This window comes from Poecilia mexicana, unplaced genomic scaffold (assembly GCF_051168715.1).
Source record: "Poecilia mexicana isolate PSO_F unplaced genomic scaffold, ASM5116871v1 scaffold_1, whole genome shotgun sequence".
Lineage (NCBI taxonomy): Eukaryota > Metazoa > Chordata > Actinopteri > Cyprinodontiformes > Poeciliidae > Poecilia > Poecilia mexicana.
The window spans coordinates 9,868,886-9,885,477 of NW_028263370.1; the positions used below are offsets into that span (position 1 = coordinate 9,868,886).

General features: G+C 41.0%; 1 protein-coding gene across 1 annotated transcript; it reads left to right on the forward strand.

Annotated features, from left to right (window-relative positions):
* Positions 1 to 30: 30 nt before the first annotated feature.
* On the forward strand, positions 31 to 15,026 carry LOC106919291 (chromosome unknown C4orf54 homolog). The gene is made up of 2 exons (XM_088004197.1): positions 31 to 4,036; positions 9,914 to 15,026. Exon 1 carries the CDS (start codon positions 62 to 64, stop codon positions 4,010 to 4,012), a length of 3,951 nt encoding a protein of 1,316 aa, XP_087860323.1. The 5' UTR covers positions 31 to 61; the 3' UTR covers positions 4,013 to 4,036; positions 9,914 to 15,026.
* Positions 15,027 to 16,592: the final 1,566 nt, after the last annotated feature.

Consider the following 16,592-nt stretch of genomic DNA (forward strand, 5'->3'; position numbering starts at 1 on the left):
TTCCGTCCAGTGTCGGTGTAACATCGTAAACGAGGACCACCTGACGGTAAGTCCGGACTAAATGGAAGCAGCGGAGAAAACTCTCACTTACCGAGATGACACCGGACTTCACAGCAACAAGCTGCTTAAACATGTTAAAAAGAAGGAGGACAGCAAGGACCAGCACACGGAGACAAAAAGCGAAGAGTCCAATTATGTGGATCTGGACGTGAGACCCGACGGGCTGAAGACGGTGAAAGTGACTTTCACCGGAGAGGGGAACCAGCTGTCTGTGATCAAAGCGGATAGCTCGAAGCAGGAGGAGAGCAAAACCTCCTCGGCTGAGTCCCCGCTGGAAACCCTGACCAAAGTCCCCACCGCGGACCCGGACTCAGAGAGCGAGAAGCAGGCTGAGTTGGACTCCAGCGAGTGCAGCGACAGCGGCGAGCTGCGCTACACCGACATGTGTCTGAACGGCAAGAGCGACGCCGAGCTGTCCGAGTCCCACTACATCACCACGCACGAGATCCAGCTCACCGAGCTCGACCACGACGTGGACTACGACCTGGGCCGCGGGACCCGCTGGGAATTTGAGGACGGCAACCTGGTCTACGCCTTTGTAGATTACGCCTCTTTCGAGAGCGACGACACCCACGATGGCACCCTGATCGTGGAGCGCGGCCGGAGCCAGCTGAAGGCGCAGTCTAATCTTAGCGGAGCGGCTGTCAGCACCGAGCAGGAGGAGAGTGATCTGTGCGCCAGTTCGGATGAGAGCCTGTGCAGAACCCAGAGCGGCGGTGACCAGTCTGCGGGGAAGATCCACCTGTCGATTAAAACCTCCTCCAGGGCGGTGAACGACCCCGCAGGCGTGTTTGACAATAGCGCGCAGTGGCGCGCCAAACACCTTGGAGATGGGAGCCATTACTCCTTTGTGAACCCTGGCGCCAGAGCGGGGCCCCTGTGCGACAGGGGTCAATATTTCATCCCGGCTCCGGGCCGTCAGCACCTTGCAACCAAACTGAGACGGAAAGATATTAATGAGTATTCCAGCGGAGCGTCCAGCTCTTTCAGTGAGCTGGACGACGCTGATAAAGAGGTGCGTAACCTAACCGCCAAGTCTTTCCGAAGCCTGGCATGTCCATACTTTGATGCCATCAATCTCAGCACTTCCAGTGAGTCATCCGTGTCAGAATATGGCCTGAATAAGTGGTCAGCTTATGTGGACTGGAATTATGGAAATATTACACACAACACCTCCAGTGCAACACTGGAAATGAATAAGACTGTGCAGGACAGCAGGAGGAACAACAGATGCAAAACTGGCATGAAAGATCAACAGACAAGAATCTGCGCCCTGAACAAGAGAATTACTTCACAGCAGACAACATCTTCAGGCAGAACGCTCCAAATGCAGGAACAGTCAGCACAGCAAGGGGTCACACTAAATTTTCACTGTAATGTTGAATCCAGAACTCCCCGGGGCCCCAAGTACTTCCAAACGGATCGACCCAATGAAATGTTGGCCAGATCGGGGTGTGAGATGCAGTATCATCACACAGAGAGCTCGGGGGACACACACAAGAGGGCTATTTTTGCCTCGAGTCTGCTGAAAAATGTCATCTCCAAAAAAATGCAGTTTGAACAGGAACGCAAAATGGAGAGGGGAGAAATCTCAGACACTTACCCCTCAGGCTCCCCCTGTGTTCACTTTAGAGATCTGGAGAGTGTGAAGGAGAGGAGTGAGAGCAGAGGCTTGCAGGGGCAAACCTCAGAATTAGGAAACTCCGTAAACTCGCCTGAAGATCACAGATCCAGATCCAGCTCCTGTGGGCCTGCAGAGGAGACAAAGGGTGACAGCAAGGCCGCCGATTCTTCAGGAGAGCATCAGGAAACACCACAGGAGCCGCAGTCCGGGAAGGAGGCAGAGGCAGCAAGAGAAGGACTGGACTCCAGCAGCGTTCTGACGAAGCTTCTGTTTGTTCCAAACTGCCAGCTTCTTTCAAAAGATGGAAACCTGGCAGAGGATTTAACCCCCAACACACCCGGCACAGGTGCAAAGATATGCGAGAAAGACCTGCAAAAGTCGGATGATAAAAATGCAGAAAGTAAAGAAAAACATGAGAGGGTGGGGAAAGCACCCGAGATCAAAATCTGCCTGAGAAACGTGAAGGAAAACAAAGGCTGCACTCTGAATATTGCAAATCTCCTAACACCCAAAATCAGTAACAGCATCAACAAATACAGGGCATCGGACAATGGCAGGTGTCATATTTTATCCTCAGGAGACAAGGCTCCGAGTTTCACCGTCAGAGACATCAGGGACACAAAGTGCAAATTTCAGACACCAATATATCACGTCAGGGATGTGCGTAAGCTAGTGAAAAGCTCATATCGTTTTGTCTCTTTGAACAGAAGTGAGCGTAGATGTCCCACGGTGGCCGAGGAGAAAACCAAAGTGGATCCAGAAAAACCATCCCCCATTGTGATCAAATGCAACTCTGTTAAAACAAACAATAAACCAGAGACAGACGACACAACGCGAGCACAAGTGGAGGTAGGCACCATGCCTGACACCTCCTGTAGAGTTCCCACTCTTACGACAAGACAAGGAAATCCCAATCAGCCTGAGGTGCATCAAAATCTTGAGGCCAAACTGGAAAAACAGAGGCAGGATAGGTTCACTGGGGAGACAAACGAAAGGAGAAATGACCCCGCAATGCCAAAACAGGATGCCCTAGAAAAGCTCAAGGCTGCAGTTAAAACCATGGAGCAGCTTTATGTTTTTGACAGGAATGAATGGAAGCGTAAAACCCAAGCCTCTCACCCGGTCGCAGACAGCCACGTGCTGCCGCTCCTCACCGTTCAGCGTCAGGGAGCTGCAGATGAGCAGGAGGTGAAAAACAGTGGCAGGACACCTCAGTCTCTCACAGACGGCAAAGAAGTTCAGAAAAGCCAAGGAGACAGAAGATCTCTGAATATCATCCATGTTCCATACAACCATGACACTTTTAAAACACAATCGCAGCAAAGTAAAACCTTCACCAACAAAAGCGTCCTGCATTTTGCCAATAAGAAACACAGCAGCATAAATGAGCAAGGCTCTGCTTTGCAAGCATCCTCTGTCGTGAGATGCTCCAAAACGCCGGCGATTAAACCCGGGTCTGTAAAAATGGTGGAGCAGAACAAGGCCAAATCCAGTTTCACAGATCCCACCACTACAAAGGGTTTCCTGGACTCTGAGAACTACCTAACCATGCCAGGGATTGGCTGCACGAATGAAACCAAGCTGCTCAGTCAGAAGGGGGATTTAAGCTCTAGCAAAACAAATTCGGGTGATAGCAAGGTGCCAGAGCAAAACACGTCACATGTAACCATGGACTGTCCATCTGCAACTATCTACCATCTTCCAACAGCAGCGACAAGTCCTCAAAATCAGCAGCAGGTGTTACGCTTCTCCCCGTCCACCAATATGTCCCCAACACCCTCCGGAGGAGAAATGGTCCCTCAAACCCAGCGCAAGATGCTCCTGGACCCCACAACTGGACATTATTACCTGGTGGACACTCCCATACTGGCCACCACCAAGAGACTTTTCGATCCAGAGACAGGCCAGTACGTGGATGTCCCCATGCCTCACTCACCAATCGCGTCCGTCACACCTGTACCTTTTTCGCTACCCCCACTAGCTCTTGCCCCCACCTACGTGGTCTACCCAGGCTTCATCTCTCCTACGTTGGCAGCCCAGGCGGTGGTGCCGCAGTCCCCCTGTCACTCAGAGGATGCAGCAGGAGAAAGAATCAAAAGTAATCCAATGAGCCCAGGTACAGAGAAGGCTTACTACAGCGCGACGGCAGAGGCTCAGCAGGGGCCGCTTCATCTGCCGCTGAGTTTGGGACACATGTCCACTAAAGGAGGGCCTGGAAGCTCTGACAAAAAGGCACTTATCAGCATCACAACACAGCAGGGTCCAAGAATCATCGCTCCACCTTCGTTTGATGGGAAAACTATGAGCTTTGTGGTTGAGCATCGGTGACCAAGAGGACTTCTCTTCATACATGTGAGTCAACACAAACATGAATTAATCAAACTAATCCAGATCTGAGTAAGGATCTTAGTCTAAATGTCAAAGTATTATCAGACCAGGTGTCAGAAGGAAAAGTTTTCATAAATCTGTCATGTGTCACATAATGTAGATTCTCCTGCAGACAGATGGGGGGAAAAGCCATACAAACCATAGAGTCGAGGAGGAGGATAATATAAGTGACATGTTTGAATTGCAATAAACTTGATTCTGTTTTTTTAATAATAATAATGCATTTAAGCACTTTGTAAAATAATCTTTAAATGCTAATAAGTAGAAACAGTTTGCAGATTTAAAAACACAAAAATAGCACAAAGAGAATGCAAAAGTTAAAATGTATTTTATAAAGGAAGATTTTTAGTTTCTTTTTGAAACTTTCTGATGTTTGTGAGGTCCTCCATTTGTCGGAATGAGAATTGAACAGACATGGAGAAGCAGAGGAGAAAGCCCAGTGCTGCATGGCTCTTTGACCTGGTGGAGACCAAACAGTTGAGCTTTGACGATCAGCTCTGAAGTTCAAATGTGGAAACAGATACTGGAGAGATGTGCCACTGACGCACTGGAACCTGAGGATAAAGGCTGGGCAGAGACGGAGATCCAGTTAAATCAAAATATTTTATAATGCATCTTACCAGCATTGATACAGCGGTAAATAATGATAACGGTTATTTGGCACTCATATTTACCTATTAGTTATGCATCTGACCAGTCGGAGCAGCGTTGGGGTATCACAAAGAAGATCTGCCCTGAACAGTTTCACGTTTTCATTTTAGAAACAATTTACCTGTTGTGAGAAACATACTCAACAGAGTCACAGTTTTGTAAACATTTTTTATTTCAAACACACATAAAACTGCCTTTACTGAACCTCTTTAGCTTGCTGGTGTTCGCAGTCCAAAGATCAAACATGCAACAGATTAAAATAAAAATGAATACTTTATTCCAACAACATATACTCACAGTTAAACATTTGGTCAACATCCGCCCTATAATTTACATACAAATTGGGATTCCTAACGGTTTTATTACAATAAATACTTATCAGGTTGTGAAAAAAACTTTGATTTAGTAATCCGTGACTTCTTGTCTCTCTGGTTTATCACTATGACCTGACACAGTTCTCTTGATCATTTTATAAACTAAATGTGGAAAAATAGATAAGTGTATAAATGTGAATAGCAATGCAATAAGAATGATTGGAAGAGTATTACCTAAGCTCATCTTGCCGTCTTGCACAGTGAGAATGATTGTAAAGAAAGCATGAGAGACCCAAAGAGGTTACTGAAAATCTGTGTTGTCTTGTTAACAAAGTTGGTTGTGCAAAGTTTTCAGTTTGTCATATGTACAGATATTTTTCATAATTTAATCTAAATTCAGTTCAAATGTACTTTATTATTCCCACAGGGCTTTATAAAAAAACATGACTCCATCTATAGGGCAATAAAAATTAACAACAAATCAGGACAAAATTGTAATAACTGCAAAGCATTAATATCTCAAGGCAAAACTAAATAAAGGATCTCATATTCAAAATATATTTAAAAAAAAAAAACAGAAGGCGCAAAATACACTGGAATTTCAAGTTCAACACAAGCCTAAAATCAGAATGTGGAGCCAATATTAAGAGGAGAAAATAGGTAATCCTGGCAGGACATTTTCCTTATTGTGCGGTTTGAGTTTTCCACGTTTTCTCCAAGCAGCAATATAACCTACCGTAGCACTTTAGCAGCACTCTGACAGTCTTAATAGACTTGCAGTAGCTCCATGACAGGTAACTTGACTCCCCTGAGAGATTGGATTTTCATCCTTGAGCCTTTTCTTTTTTTCTGCATTACACATCGTCGGACTATTTTAATAGTGAGAGGCGAGTTTGTTTACACGGTTTATTCTCAGGGTGTCGCTGGAAACTATTCCAGTTAGTGACGCCTTAACATTAAGTTATTCTTAATCAGCCATTAAGGTTTTTAATTTCCTATATAGCATTACAGATCACTATTCTGTTCATCCCTTAGGCGGGTTTGCTAGAGCCTGAAGTGAAGCATTTTGTTAGTCATTTTATTAGAAAAGCAAAATAAGGCAACAATAGGAAGCAGCTTGAACTTATTCTTAGGTACTTGTTTACACATAATGGATGTTCAATTTCAACAACTATGTTCTCTGTATGTCGCAGGCACTCTCGCTAGTGTAAGATCCTGGAAGAGAGAGCCTTAGTTTTTAATGATCAGATATCCACAGTTAACATTTTATGTCTTTTGGGATTACCAAAAATATTTTTCTCTTCTACATGGCAAATTATGAGATTTTTAGGAAGCGTTTTAGTTCAGTCATAAGTTTAGATTCATTTAGATGACTATGCTAAGATCAGATGATGATGTCATGGCTTTACAAGCTTTTGATAAGTTGATATGTAACGTCTGAGTTAATTGGAGGCATAGCTGGGGATGCAGTTTAAGGCAACGCTGCAACATACTGCTTCCTTAAATGCCATAATGGAAAAAAATCAACCAAGATACCAGGAAGAGAATCTCGTTCATACTTGGGTACAATTCCCAGGTGCAAGAAGGCAGATGTGGACCACATCCGCCGCCATACAACTGTTTTGGTCCCATAAGACAGTTTTGTATGTTTTATAATTAATTGCCTACCTGTACATCACTCTCACTAATTACACAACATCTCTCATAATGCAGCTCCGAAGTCTGCAAGCTGTACTTGTGGAAGAATCAGGGACTTACGGCAATTTTTGTCCTGTCATGTTGTTAAAACCAAAGTCAGCCCCAAAACTGGGCTCCCAAGTGCATATTTTGCACAAATAGTTAGTTCATAAAGCTCTTTACTAAAGTTGAAGTGCACTAAAGTAATCTGGAAATGTTTTATATTGACTTTGGTTGTGACCTCGAGAGAACACTTGCTAACGTCCACAAACAGCTTGTAGAGGTGCACCAGCACACTGAAGTCTGTGGGTCCAGCTCAGTTGCCCTACTTCATCCTCAAAATTCTTCTCCAAGCTGCTCAACTCCACTGTGCGTTTGGTAGTAAACAGGTCTTCTGACAATAAACAAGAAGGTGCATAGATGCCAAACTGATACACACCTCGAAAGTAAAATACTGAGGAAAAACTACAATGACTTTTGAGAAATTGTTCACATGAACCACCAGGAAAGTTTTTAGATTAGAGAGTTTTTTTTTTTATTTAAGATTTGTTACTCAAAGATTGATTTGATGCAGGTAAGAGTAAAGCTGTCCATCTGAGCTCAAAACAACAGCTAAAAAAACCCTAACGTTTAGGTTAAGTTTTGCTATTTCATCTTTTAAGCCAGAAAAAGATAAAATAGTAAAACTTGTGTTCTAAAATCAAATCAGATGGTTAAGGTGTTCATACCTATTAAAGGTGAATATAAACATGAAGTTAGATGGGAAACAAGACACAAAAACAGCATCTAAGTTTCCCTAAAGTAAAGGAACAGGACAACATAAAAGAAAACAACAAAATTAGTTACATAATGCAACATGATAACATTTTTTTTTGCTAAAATAAATAAAGAAGTTACTACGAATAAAATAAGACTGCAGACAAATTAGAAATAGGTTATCGATATCACACGTGTTATGCCCCTTATCTGTGTTGTACACGTGTCTGTATTTATGTGTGTTCTGGGCTGGTGGCCAGATCCCTCAGAAGGAAGCTGTTACTCATCCTGTTAATTCAGGTGTTCAGAACATTTTCCCTGACGAAAGGGGATAACGAGAAGTAATCAGAGTGAGCCTGGTCCAAACTGACACAGGATACAGAGTTTATCTCCTAAAATCTTCCCACCAGTGCTGTGTACCCACAACAGATCACCCTCGTTGTTCACACTGCCTCCTTCAAAAAGGAAAAGTCTCTATTGAGTTCCCTTTACCAGGCACGAGGGGTTCAAAACCTCACCAGATTTATTTGTCTGCTCTCTGGACAAATAAATCCAGGACAAAGCTGCCCTTTCCACCTCAAGGCATTAATCAAGAGTAGACACATTCTCAGCTTCCTAAAATCCACAACAACTTATTCCTTTTTGGGACCTGATTATTGTTTTGTGCATTTCATCATTATTGCTGCTAGTCTCGCCACTGTGACGTCAAGACGGTATCATGAGCTGAAATATAACCGTGTCGACCATTGAGTTATCTAACTGTGTGGCCATGTACCTTTAGATCTATAACAGCGGTTTGGCTTTATTTCAACTGGACCTTAAAACTAAGCAATGAGCCATCGTCGAGATTATCCTCTGAACCATTTAAATTTGTAATTCTTTCTCAGATGTGCACACTCACACCTTGCTGGACGTCTCTCTCGCAGCTAATGTGTCAGAGCAAGAACACAACTGCATGAGCGTGGGGGATACATGTCAGCCGAGAGCGTGGCAGCCGGAGGCCTAGTATGGGGTTGAGTAGTGGTGTGAGGGCTACATGAGATGTGTGGAGCTGGCGCTGGTGTCTCATGCAGTTGGGTTGAGGGGGGCGGGGGGATTCAGGAGGGGTTATTGGGGCATGGCTGGAATAGTGATGCAGGAGGAAAAGGTCAGGCAATGCAAAGTATTTGTTGTGCTGATGCAGGGAGAGGACAGCTGCTCGGAGAGATCAGATGCTGCTGCAGCTCTGGCTTGGGAGCGAGTCTGTCAGACTGCGAGAGGGTCAACTTTTTATAGTCCCCCCCTCCTACGCCGTGCCAGCCCCCCACCTCCACCGCCGCCTATTACTAAATGCGGAGAAGGAGTTGGAAATCACTGCTGACCTTCATTCCTTCTGCGCAAACTCATCGATTAGTTTCAACATAGCCATGACTGCCTAATGCAGTGAGCCAAAAGGCTAACGACAAGATCGTACAGCTTTTACTTTTTTTTCCGTTTTGTTACATTAGAAGCACAAACTTCGATTTGTGTTTTAGTGGGGCATTTAATATCGGAGATGATCTCACATTTTCCTCAAGCAACCTCTGATAGTACAATTCATGGTGGATTCTGAATTGGTGGTTTGATCCTGATACACCAAAGCGTCACATCAGTTTCACCTCTAGCTCTGTGCTTCATAGCTGGAGGTTATTTCAGTGCTACGCTTGAGTTTTGTCAACTCACTGAAGAAGACTCCCCTGCTGAAGACAGAATATGATGAAGATTGTTTAAAGTTACAGTAGATTTGAACAGACAAGTGAAACTCTGGAAGAACATGTTCTGGTCAGTGGTCAGATGAGGTCAAAGCTAACAACAACCTAAAAGATGCTTAAAGTTAATCACTTGACTTGCAAGAAATTTAAATTCTATTGAAAGACGAAAGAAATGTCGCCCAGAATCTTCAAGATTCAAAGAATTTATGTGGAAGAATAGGTCATAATTACACCTGAACAATGAATTCACTAATTCATATAGATGTCTTGAAGTTACCATTACCAAGAAAAGTCTTTATCTACAAAGTAAATAAAATTATATAAGCATGTTAACTATTCAGTGCCCTGTATCATTTGAATGTTTATCCATAACATTTAGTTGCTAGTTATTGGTGGGTTAATTTGTGTGATAAATGTAACATCTGGAGTACACTCATGTCAACAGAACATTCTATATATTTATTTCATTTATATAATCAAAATATGGTTCACTTAACAATTATGAACTACTTGCAAGATTGCTGTGTCACAATAATCCCAAAAAAAACATTAAAACTTATGATTTTGATGCAAAAATACGTGAAGAAGTATTCACAGGTCAAGAGCTGTGAATAGTTTTGGAAGGCACTTTAACATCAATACAATGAGCAATTTAGGAAAAAATGTATTTTGGCATCTGAACTCATTAATTCTTTCTTTTCTTTAATTTCCAGGTAGCTCTGCTGAGGAATCCGCCTTCATTCACTGTAAGTGGAGTTTTCATCCTGTGACCTGCTCTCTGGACAACTTCCACCATGAGCCCTTCACCCGTCTCTCTCTATTCTTCTGTTAGTTTTTGTTTTCGTGTTTTGTTTTGTTTTGTTTTCTGTATGCATTGTAGCACTTTATAGATATGAATCGTAGAGATACTTTCCATTCAGGTGCTGTGTAGATTGGTCTGTATTTAAATGCCATGTGTGCCCTGCAGTCTATTCAAAAGGAAACAAGACAGTTCTGTCACAATAAAGTGTTATTTACGGCCAATCTGTTTTATTGAGACGTTAATGGTAATATGTATTTAAGGTTAGACTGTGTTTATTTGATAAAACACAATATTCTCACGTGAGTAAAATTTATGTAAATAAAAAAATAAAAAGTAGCACAATTAAAGTCAGAATGTTTGTTTCTAGAACATCGTAGTCTCGTGTCACCTGACTGAGTCTGATGATTGACAATAAACACTATTATTACGCTATTATTAACTATCTAGGCCATGGCTTTTGATAGAGGTATCATAAAGGTATAACTTAATACAAACCAAATTTATTGTCGAGACACATTTGTTTGCTAGCTTGTGCTCTCATCACTATTTTATTGACAGTTTGCTAAAAACATAACTAAAAGGAAAAGTTTGTGATTTCACCAGAGAAACTGTAGCAAACTGGAAGTTAAATTGTTACATTTTTCTCTTCCTGTTTGATCCATTATTGAAGGTCACAAGGGGAACAGAGTCAATCAGGAATTCAAAACTGTTTTTCTGGGGAATCATCCTGTTTGATGTTACTGAAATCCTGGAACAATCACATGTTATCACCTTGTGTTGCCTTAATGTATTTACAGTGACCTAGAAAAAAAAATCATTCGTGTTTTTGTTGTCAAGAATATTCTAAATGAAGTAGAGATTGTCCATTTGAATGAGGCTTAAATAAAAACATATAAGTTTAGGTATTTATTATCAAAATTCTAATTATTTTTAGAATAACTAAAATAATTAGATTGCTGGAGTGTGGATTTAATGTGAACGTTGGGATGTTTGGAAAATGCACCAGCAAGCATTAGCGGTGTATCATAGCGGTGTGGTGGTTTGAGGCAAATAGCGGAAAATTAACTATTTGAAAGCCAATGGCTGACAACTCTAATGTTGGGTAGGGTGGCCTCCCAGACCTTATATCCCACCTATATGTTTGTATTTTCTAGCTTTGACCAATAAGTAGAAAATATCCAGAGCAGCTGTCCAAGTGCGGCATCTTTGCTTCATTTGTAGGGGGTTTTGACAAGCTTGGAAGCATTTTAGTGTGGTGTTTTCCATTTGTTTGGCAAAAATACAATTGTTGATGTATCAAGACTTGAACATTTTGAGGTTTCTCACCAACGAAGACTGCCACTTCTGTTCTAAAATCTGTGTGGTCAAAGTTTCCTCAGTGGCTAAGCAGATTAAAAGCTGAGAATAAATTGTTTTTGGCTTGTGATGCTAAATAAATGTTTCTAGTGTGAAGACTAGAAACTTGATCATGAGTAGGTTTGACATAACACATTTATAAGATTTGAGCTTCACCTAATGAATGATGACTATAAAGCTAAGCACCAGTTTAATCTCATGAAGATAATAAATTAAGGATAAGCTTAATCATCCTTCAAAATAAAACTCCAGGCTTTCAAGATTAAGAGAGGTTGCTGTCAGAGTTTGTTTCTTTAGGCTGATGTTGACTGAGCACAGATATAATTGTATATATGTGCAACAATTATAACTTTTTTATGTGACACAATAGTATAATGCAGACATGGTAAGTTATTTTATTGAGCTGAGTAGCTTTAAGCGAATCATCTCTCTCTGTTGGCACACATATATAGATAAATATAATTCTGACCTATCAATAATATCTATCGGGCTCTTGTTCAGATTCCTGTGGAGGCATTCCTGACACGTCCAAGTAGGGAAAAAAAATAAAAAAGATCACAGGATGGGCCCAGAATACTCTGAAGGAGTTACATCCCCTGTCCTGCACTGGAATGTCTCAAGGCCCTCCAGGAAAAACTGGAAATGTTGCTAAATGGAGAGAGTCATGCTAGCTACTTGGACCAGCAGAGAGGGGGAAAAGTTCGTATTAGCGCAAGCTAATACAGTATCAGTATGCCAAGGTATAAAATGAACTTTGAATCCCCAAAAAAGTAATGGCCGCAAAGTCTAAATAGATGTGGACTTATTAGAGTCGTCTTAATAAAAGATGATCTCATGTGGATTACTGCTGGGTGAAAACTACTTTCAACAGTGTAGTTTTGCAATTTGAAAAAAAGGATATAAATACTTTTCACACTTACCTGAGGAAAGGGACCATTTAACTTTACTGAATGTTGAATCACTCCAGACCTTCCGCTGCCGTGCGTAGGGTCATTACATGTGTAAAATCAAGTAAATCACAGTCATATCAAAAGAATCTGGTTTTCCTTTGTGTGTTATCACTAAACCCTTCCACAGTAGCTTTTTGATATCAGTCAGTGTTTCTGCTGACATCAACTCCTCGTTGCATCCTGTGAAATGCGTCTCAATGCCCACCAGCATGATGTGCAAATGAAGTGTTTTATTATTATTATTATTATTATTATTATTATTATTATTATTATTATTATTATTATTATTATTATTATTATTATTGTTTCCTTAATGCACTTGTTTTTACTAGTGAGGTGAGAGGAGTAACACTATGCATGCTGCTCAGATGAAAACGGAGCTCCGACTCAGATTTAGCACTGAGCTCAGGTCACTATAAGTAGTGTTGGGCCTAATGAGTCGGAGCCAACTGAGACATTTACAGGATAACTTCCTCTATTTGTCTTGGTTCGGTTTACACTTTTGTGTAATGAGATGGGAGCGGGTCTGCTTGCGTCTGAATGTGTCCGTGTTTGTGGCCGTGAGCTATGCGTGGCATTCGAGCATTCTGTGAGCACAACAAGGAGTTGCGTTACTCCCCTGCAAACAGGATCACACAGAGTGTACATGTGTGAAGCGTGTCTTTACAATTAGCACACACAACGTAATACCAGGTTCTAAATACGCTTTCGAGCGAGCTGTTTGGTGCAAGACTGTAATTAGAATTACTATCCAAAATGAATTTATGTTTTTTTTTCTTTTTTCCCCCTTGATTCTGTCTTTTTTATATTTAAACAATAATATTTTTGATTGTTTTTAATACATTTTCTGTCCTGTTTCCCACTGAATATGCAGCAGGGCCTCATTGGTCTTTGTGCTAACATGAACCAGCATCCCTCTGAGAATAATACCAACTGTAGATTTGCTATTTGCAGAATGTTTCAAAACTAAGCACAAACTAAAAGGTATTTGGAGCTGCTGGTCAGTCTACTTACCTCCATTTAAAAAGACATATCATTTCCCCATCTCGGGCCCTAACAGTTTATTTTACTGAGATTAGTCCAGGTTTTGAACACATTTTGTCAACTTTTCTGAAGGGTTTGCTTTCAAGAGCCTAATTGACAGTGCAATGCTTAATTCAATTTGAGGCGCATTGTAGCCTGAAGCTGTTGGGAACAGTTTAAATCAAGCTGCCGAGACCTAAACAACCCTTAAGAAAACGAACACAGATCACCTGAAAACTTGACATAGTGTTTGCAGTGTTGGATGACTGAAAAAAAATGCATTACTCTAATTTTTATTCTTACTTTACTGGAACATGTGAAATTTGAAATGTACATTTTATTTCATTCTATTTTCTAAATAATTGCACTTGGACGGCCACCAAAAATGACAGCACTAAATGTAAATGGCTGTAACTGTGGGTGACAATAGCACTATTGAGACATTTTTATTCACCATTTTTTATTCTTTACATAAAGAATAAGCTGCAGGTTATGTTATACAGTACCTTCCAAAAGTACTAATACCTCTGGTCAAAATATTTTGTTGGAATTTTATGTGATAGATCAACAATAAGATGTCCATCACTGTAAAAGGGAATAAAATGCAGCAAAATAATAATAATACTTTTTTTAAAATATATAAATAAATATTTCTATTGGTGAACCTTTGACCCCGTCTCAGGTCTTTTGCAGCCTCCAACAGGCTTTCTTCCCAAACTGGCCTGTCTTTAGCTACCGCCGTCTTCCCTGTTGTGAAAGAACAGCACTCCCACAGCATGATGCTGCCACCACCACGTGTCATGTTGAGGATTGTGTGTTCAAGATGATGTTGGTTCTTCATCACACAACATTTTGCATGTAAGGCCAACATAACTAAAATTAAATACAGCAACAATTTTATATCAGAACAAAGGAGGATGTTTTGGTTGAATAGCCCCTTTTTGCCCCCTCTCCAATTGTTTGAAAATAGTTTATATTTTTCCTCAGACCTCACAATTATGTGCTACTTTGCATTAATCTATCACATAAAATCCTAATAAACCTCTCAAGGATGTGGCTATGATGTGATGAAAGGATAAAATAAGATGAATACATTTGCAAGGCTCTGTATGTTTTGAAACTTTGTAGAGGAGAACTTCAGGATCATGGCATCGTGTGCAAAAGACGCATCAACGCAGGAGCATTTCTTATCTTTTGCTTTCAAAAATGAGGCATACAGAGAGGACAATCTGTCTGAAATTGGGTGGCATCACTGAGTTAAACAGCATTCGAATCAAGTAAAGTTCATAAATGGTGACGGTGAAGTTCTGTACTATTCACATGCCATGTCACGATGTCTGAGGATTTCAGGATTAAACATGGGGAAAATGACACTGTCAGTGTTTTTGTGTAGCAGACGAGGAAAGTGTTAAGGTGAGATGGTCTGAGATACGTGCTTACAGAAGGTTTAAAAATAAGTCGCACATGACTCAACTCTGTTTTGAATTGATGCCATCGCTGATTTAAAACTGCTGTCTGTGCCTGTGAAGAAGGTAAAGGTCGGGATGAAAAGTAGAGGGACTACTTTGAAAGGGGAACGTGAATGCAAATGTTGCATTTACTGTGCTGAGAACAATAAGTGTGATGGATGGATGTAATGTAGACTGATACATCTACATTTGTTTGCAATAAATGTTAAAATGCAAGACGCTGAAACTGTTTTCTTTCCTTTCTTCGTGCCACTCGTTAGTCAGGCTGGTAATTTAGAGCAGTCTTAAAAAGAACTTCTGTTTTTAGTGTACTGAACATCCGGCTCCATCGATGTTTATTTTTTCTTTATCGGAATCTGTTATTTACACTTTTACTTGATCTGTTCAAATCCCAATTTAAGATAAAAAGACTTTATAACTTTTATAAGAACAAGTAAGCCCGTCCTAACTCTGCCTGATTTATGAATTTAACTTGAAATTTCCCTCTTGTTGTACAAAAGAAATTCTTACAGATTCATACTGTAAAGTAGGATATTATGTGTTTAATTAATTAATGTTTTGTTATAATAAATTGTACTTGCAACTCATTTTATTTATTGTGCCAAATCTTTTAGAAAATTGGTAAAGTGCCATGTTAATGTTAAGAGGCCGTGGGTGGAGGTCGGGCAGAGCACCATTCAGGCAAGAACTGCCACTAACACATAACCAAGAACACATTTGAACACAAATTCACAAAATAAGATCAAATAACTTCAAAATAACATAGATGAGAGGCAATCAAGTAGATTTATGCCAGCAGAAGAACACGTTTGGCATGTGCCGTGCGAGGTTAGCTTTCTGGTGACAGTGAAACATCACCCGGTGGTGCTTAAGTTTAACCTGACAGTTTGCTGCTGTGTTTACTTGGTTGCCATGGATGCAGTGAGACTGGCAGACACCCGCTTGCCCCCAGCTGCTCCCTGTGCTTTCTAAAGAATCTACATTAGGGCCCAGTTGTTGCTTTTGGATGCCAGTAGGGGCTCTGATGTCACAGTTGTGACACGGGAAGACTCACAATTTATGGCCTTACCTGGATCAGCGAGGGAGTGTCATGTTTTAGGCCACCAAAGTATGTCTTCTCTTTGCAGACTTTTGCTAAAATTGTCTGAGATGCGTTTCCTTGAGACAGTCCAAGAACCAAAGTACATGGATTTTAACATATTTATTATCTGTCGGATGAATTGATAACATTTACATGCTGAAATAGTTTTTATTCAGAAGATAGAAGGAAAACACTGCCGTCCGTCATCATTAATGCCGTCCATGAAACTGAAAGAAAACAAAAATATATTGTCCCCAACTCATTGTTCCTGAAAATCTGAAAATGTGGCCCTCATCTCACCTAATCTGCAAATCATTTGGCCCTTCTTAGCAAAATTCCTCAAGCTCACTCAAATTGAAAGAATAACATCCATTTTCAAGTCTTGCCATAAGTTATAATCGACTTGACTTGGCTGGGTCGTACACATAAATTTATGCTTTTATCTAAAACAGTTCAGTTGTGGCCGTGGCCAAGTCTCTTAGAGGTTCTCCTTCTACGTGGCTCCCGTTTCCTCTGCAAGCAAGGCTGTTCTGTTCCGTTTTGATGAATCGTTGGTAAATTGTAGAATGCTTTCTGATCTGATTGCTGCTTTTCTTGATCTCAGTGAAGCAGTTTACTCACTGACGTTCTCCAACAATCCTCTGAGGTCTTCACTCAACAGCCGAATTCGTGCAGAGACCAGATTACACAGAGACGGTCTCTGTTTACAAA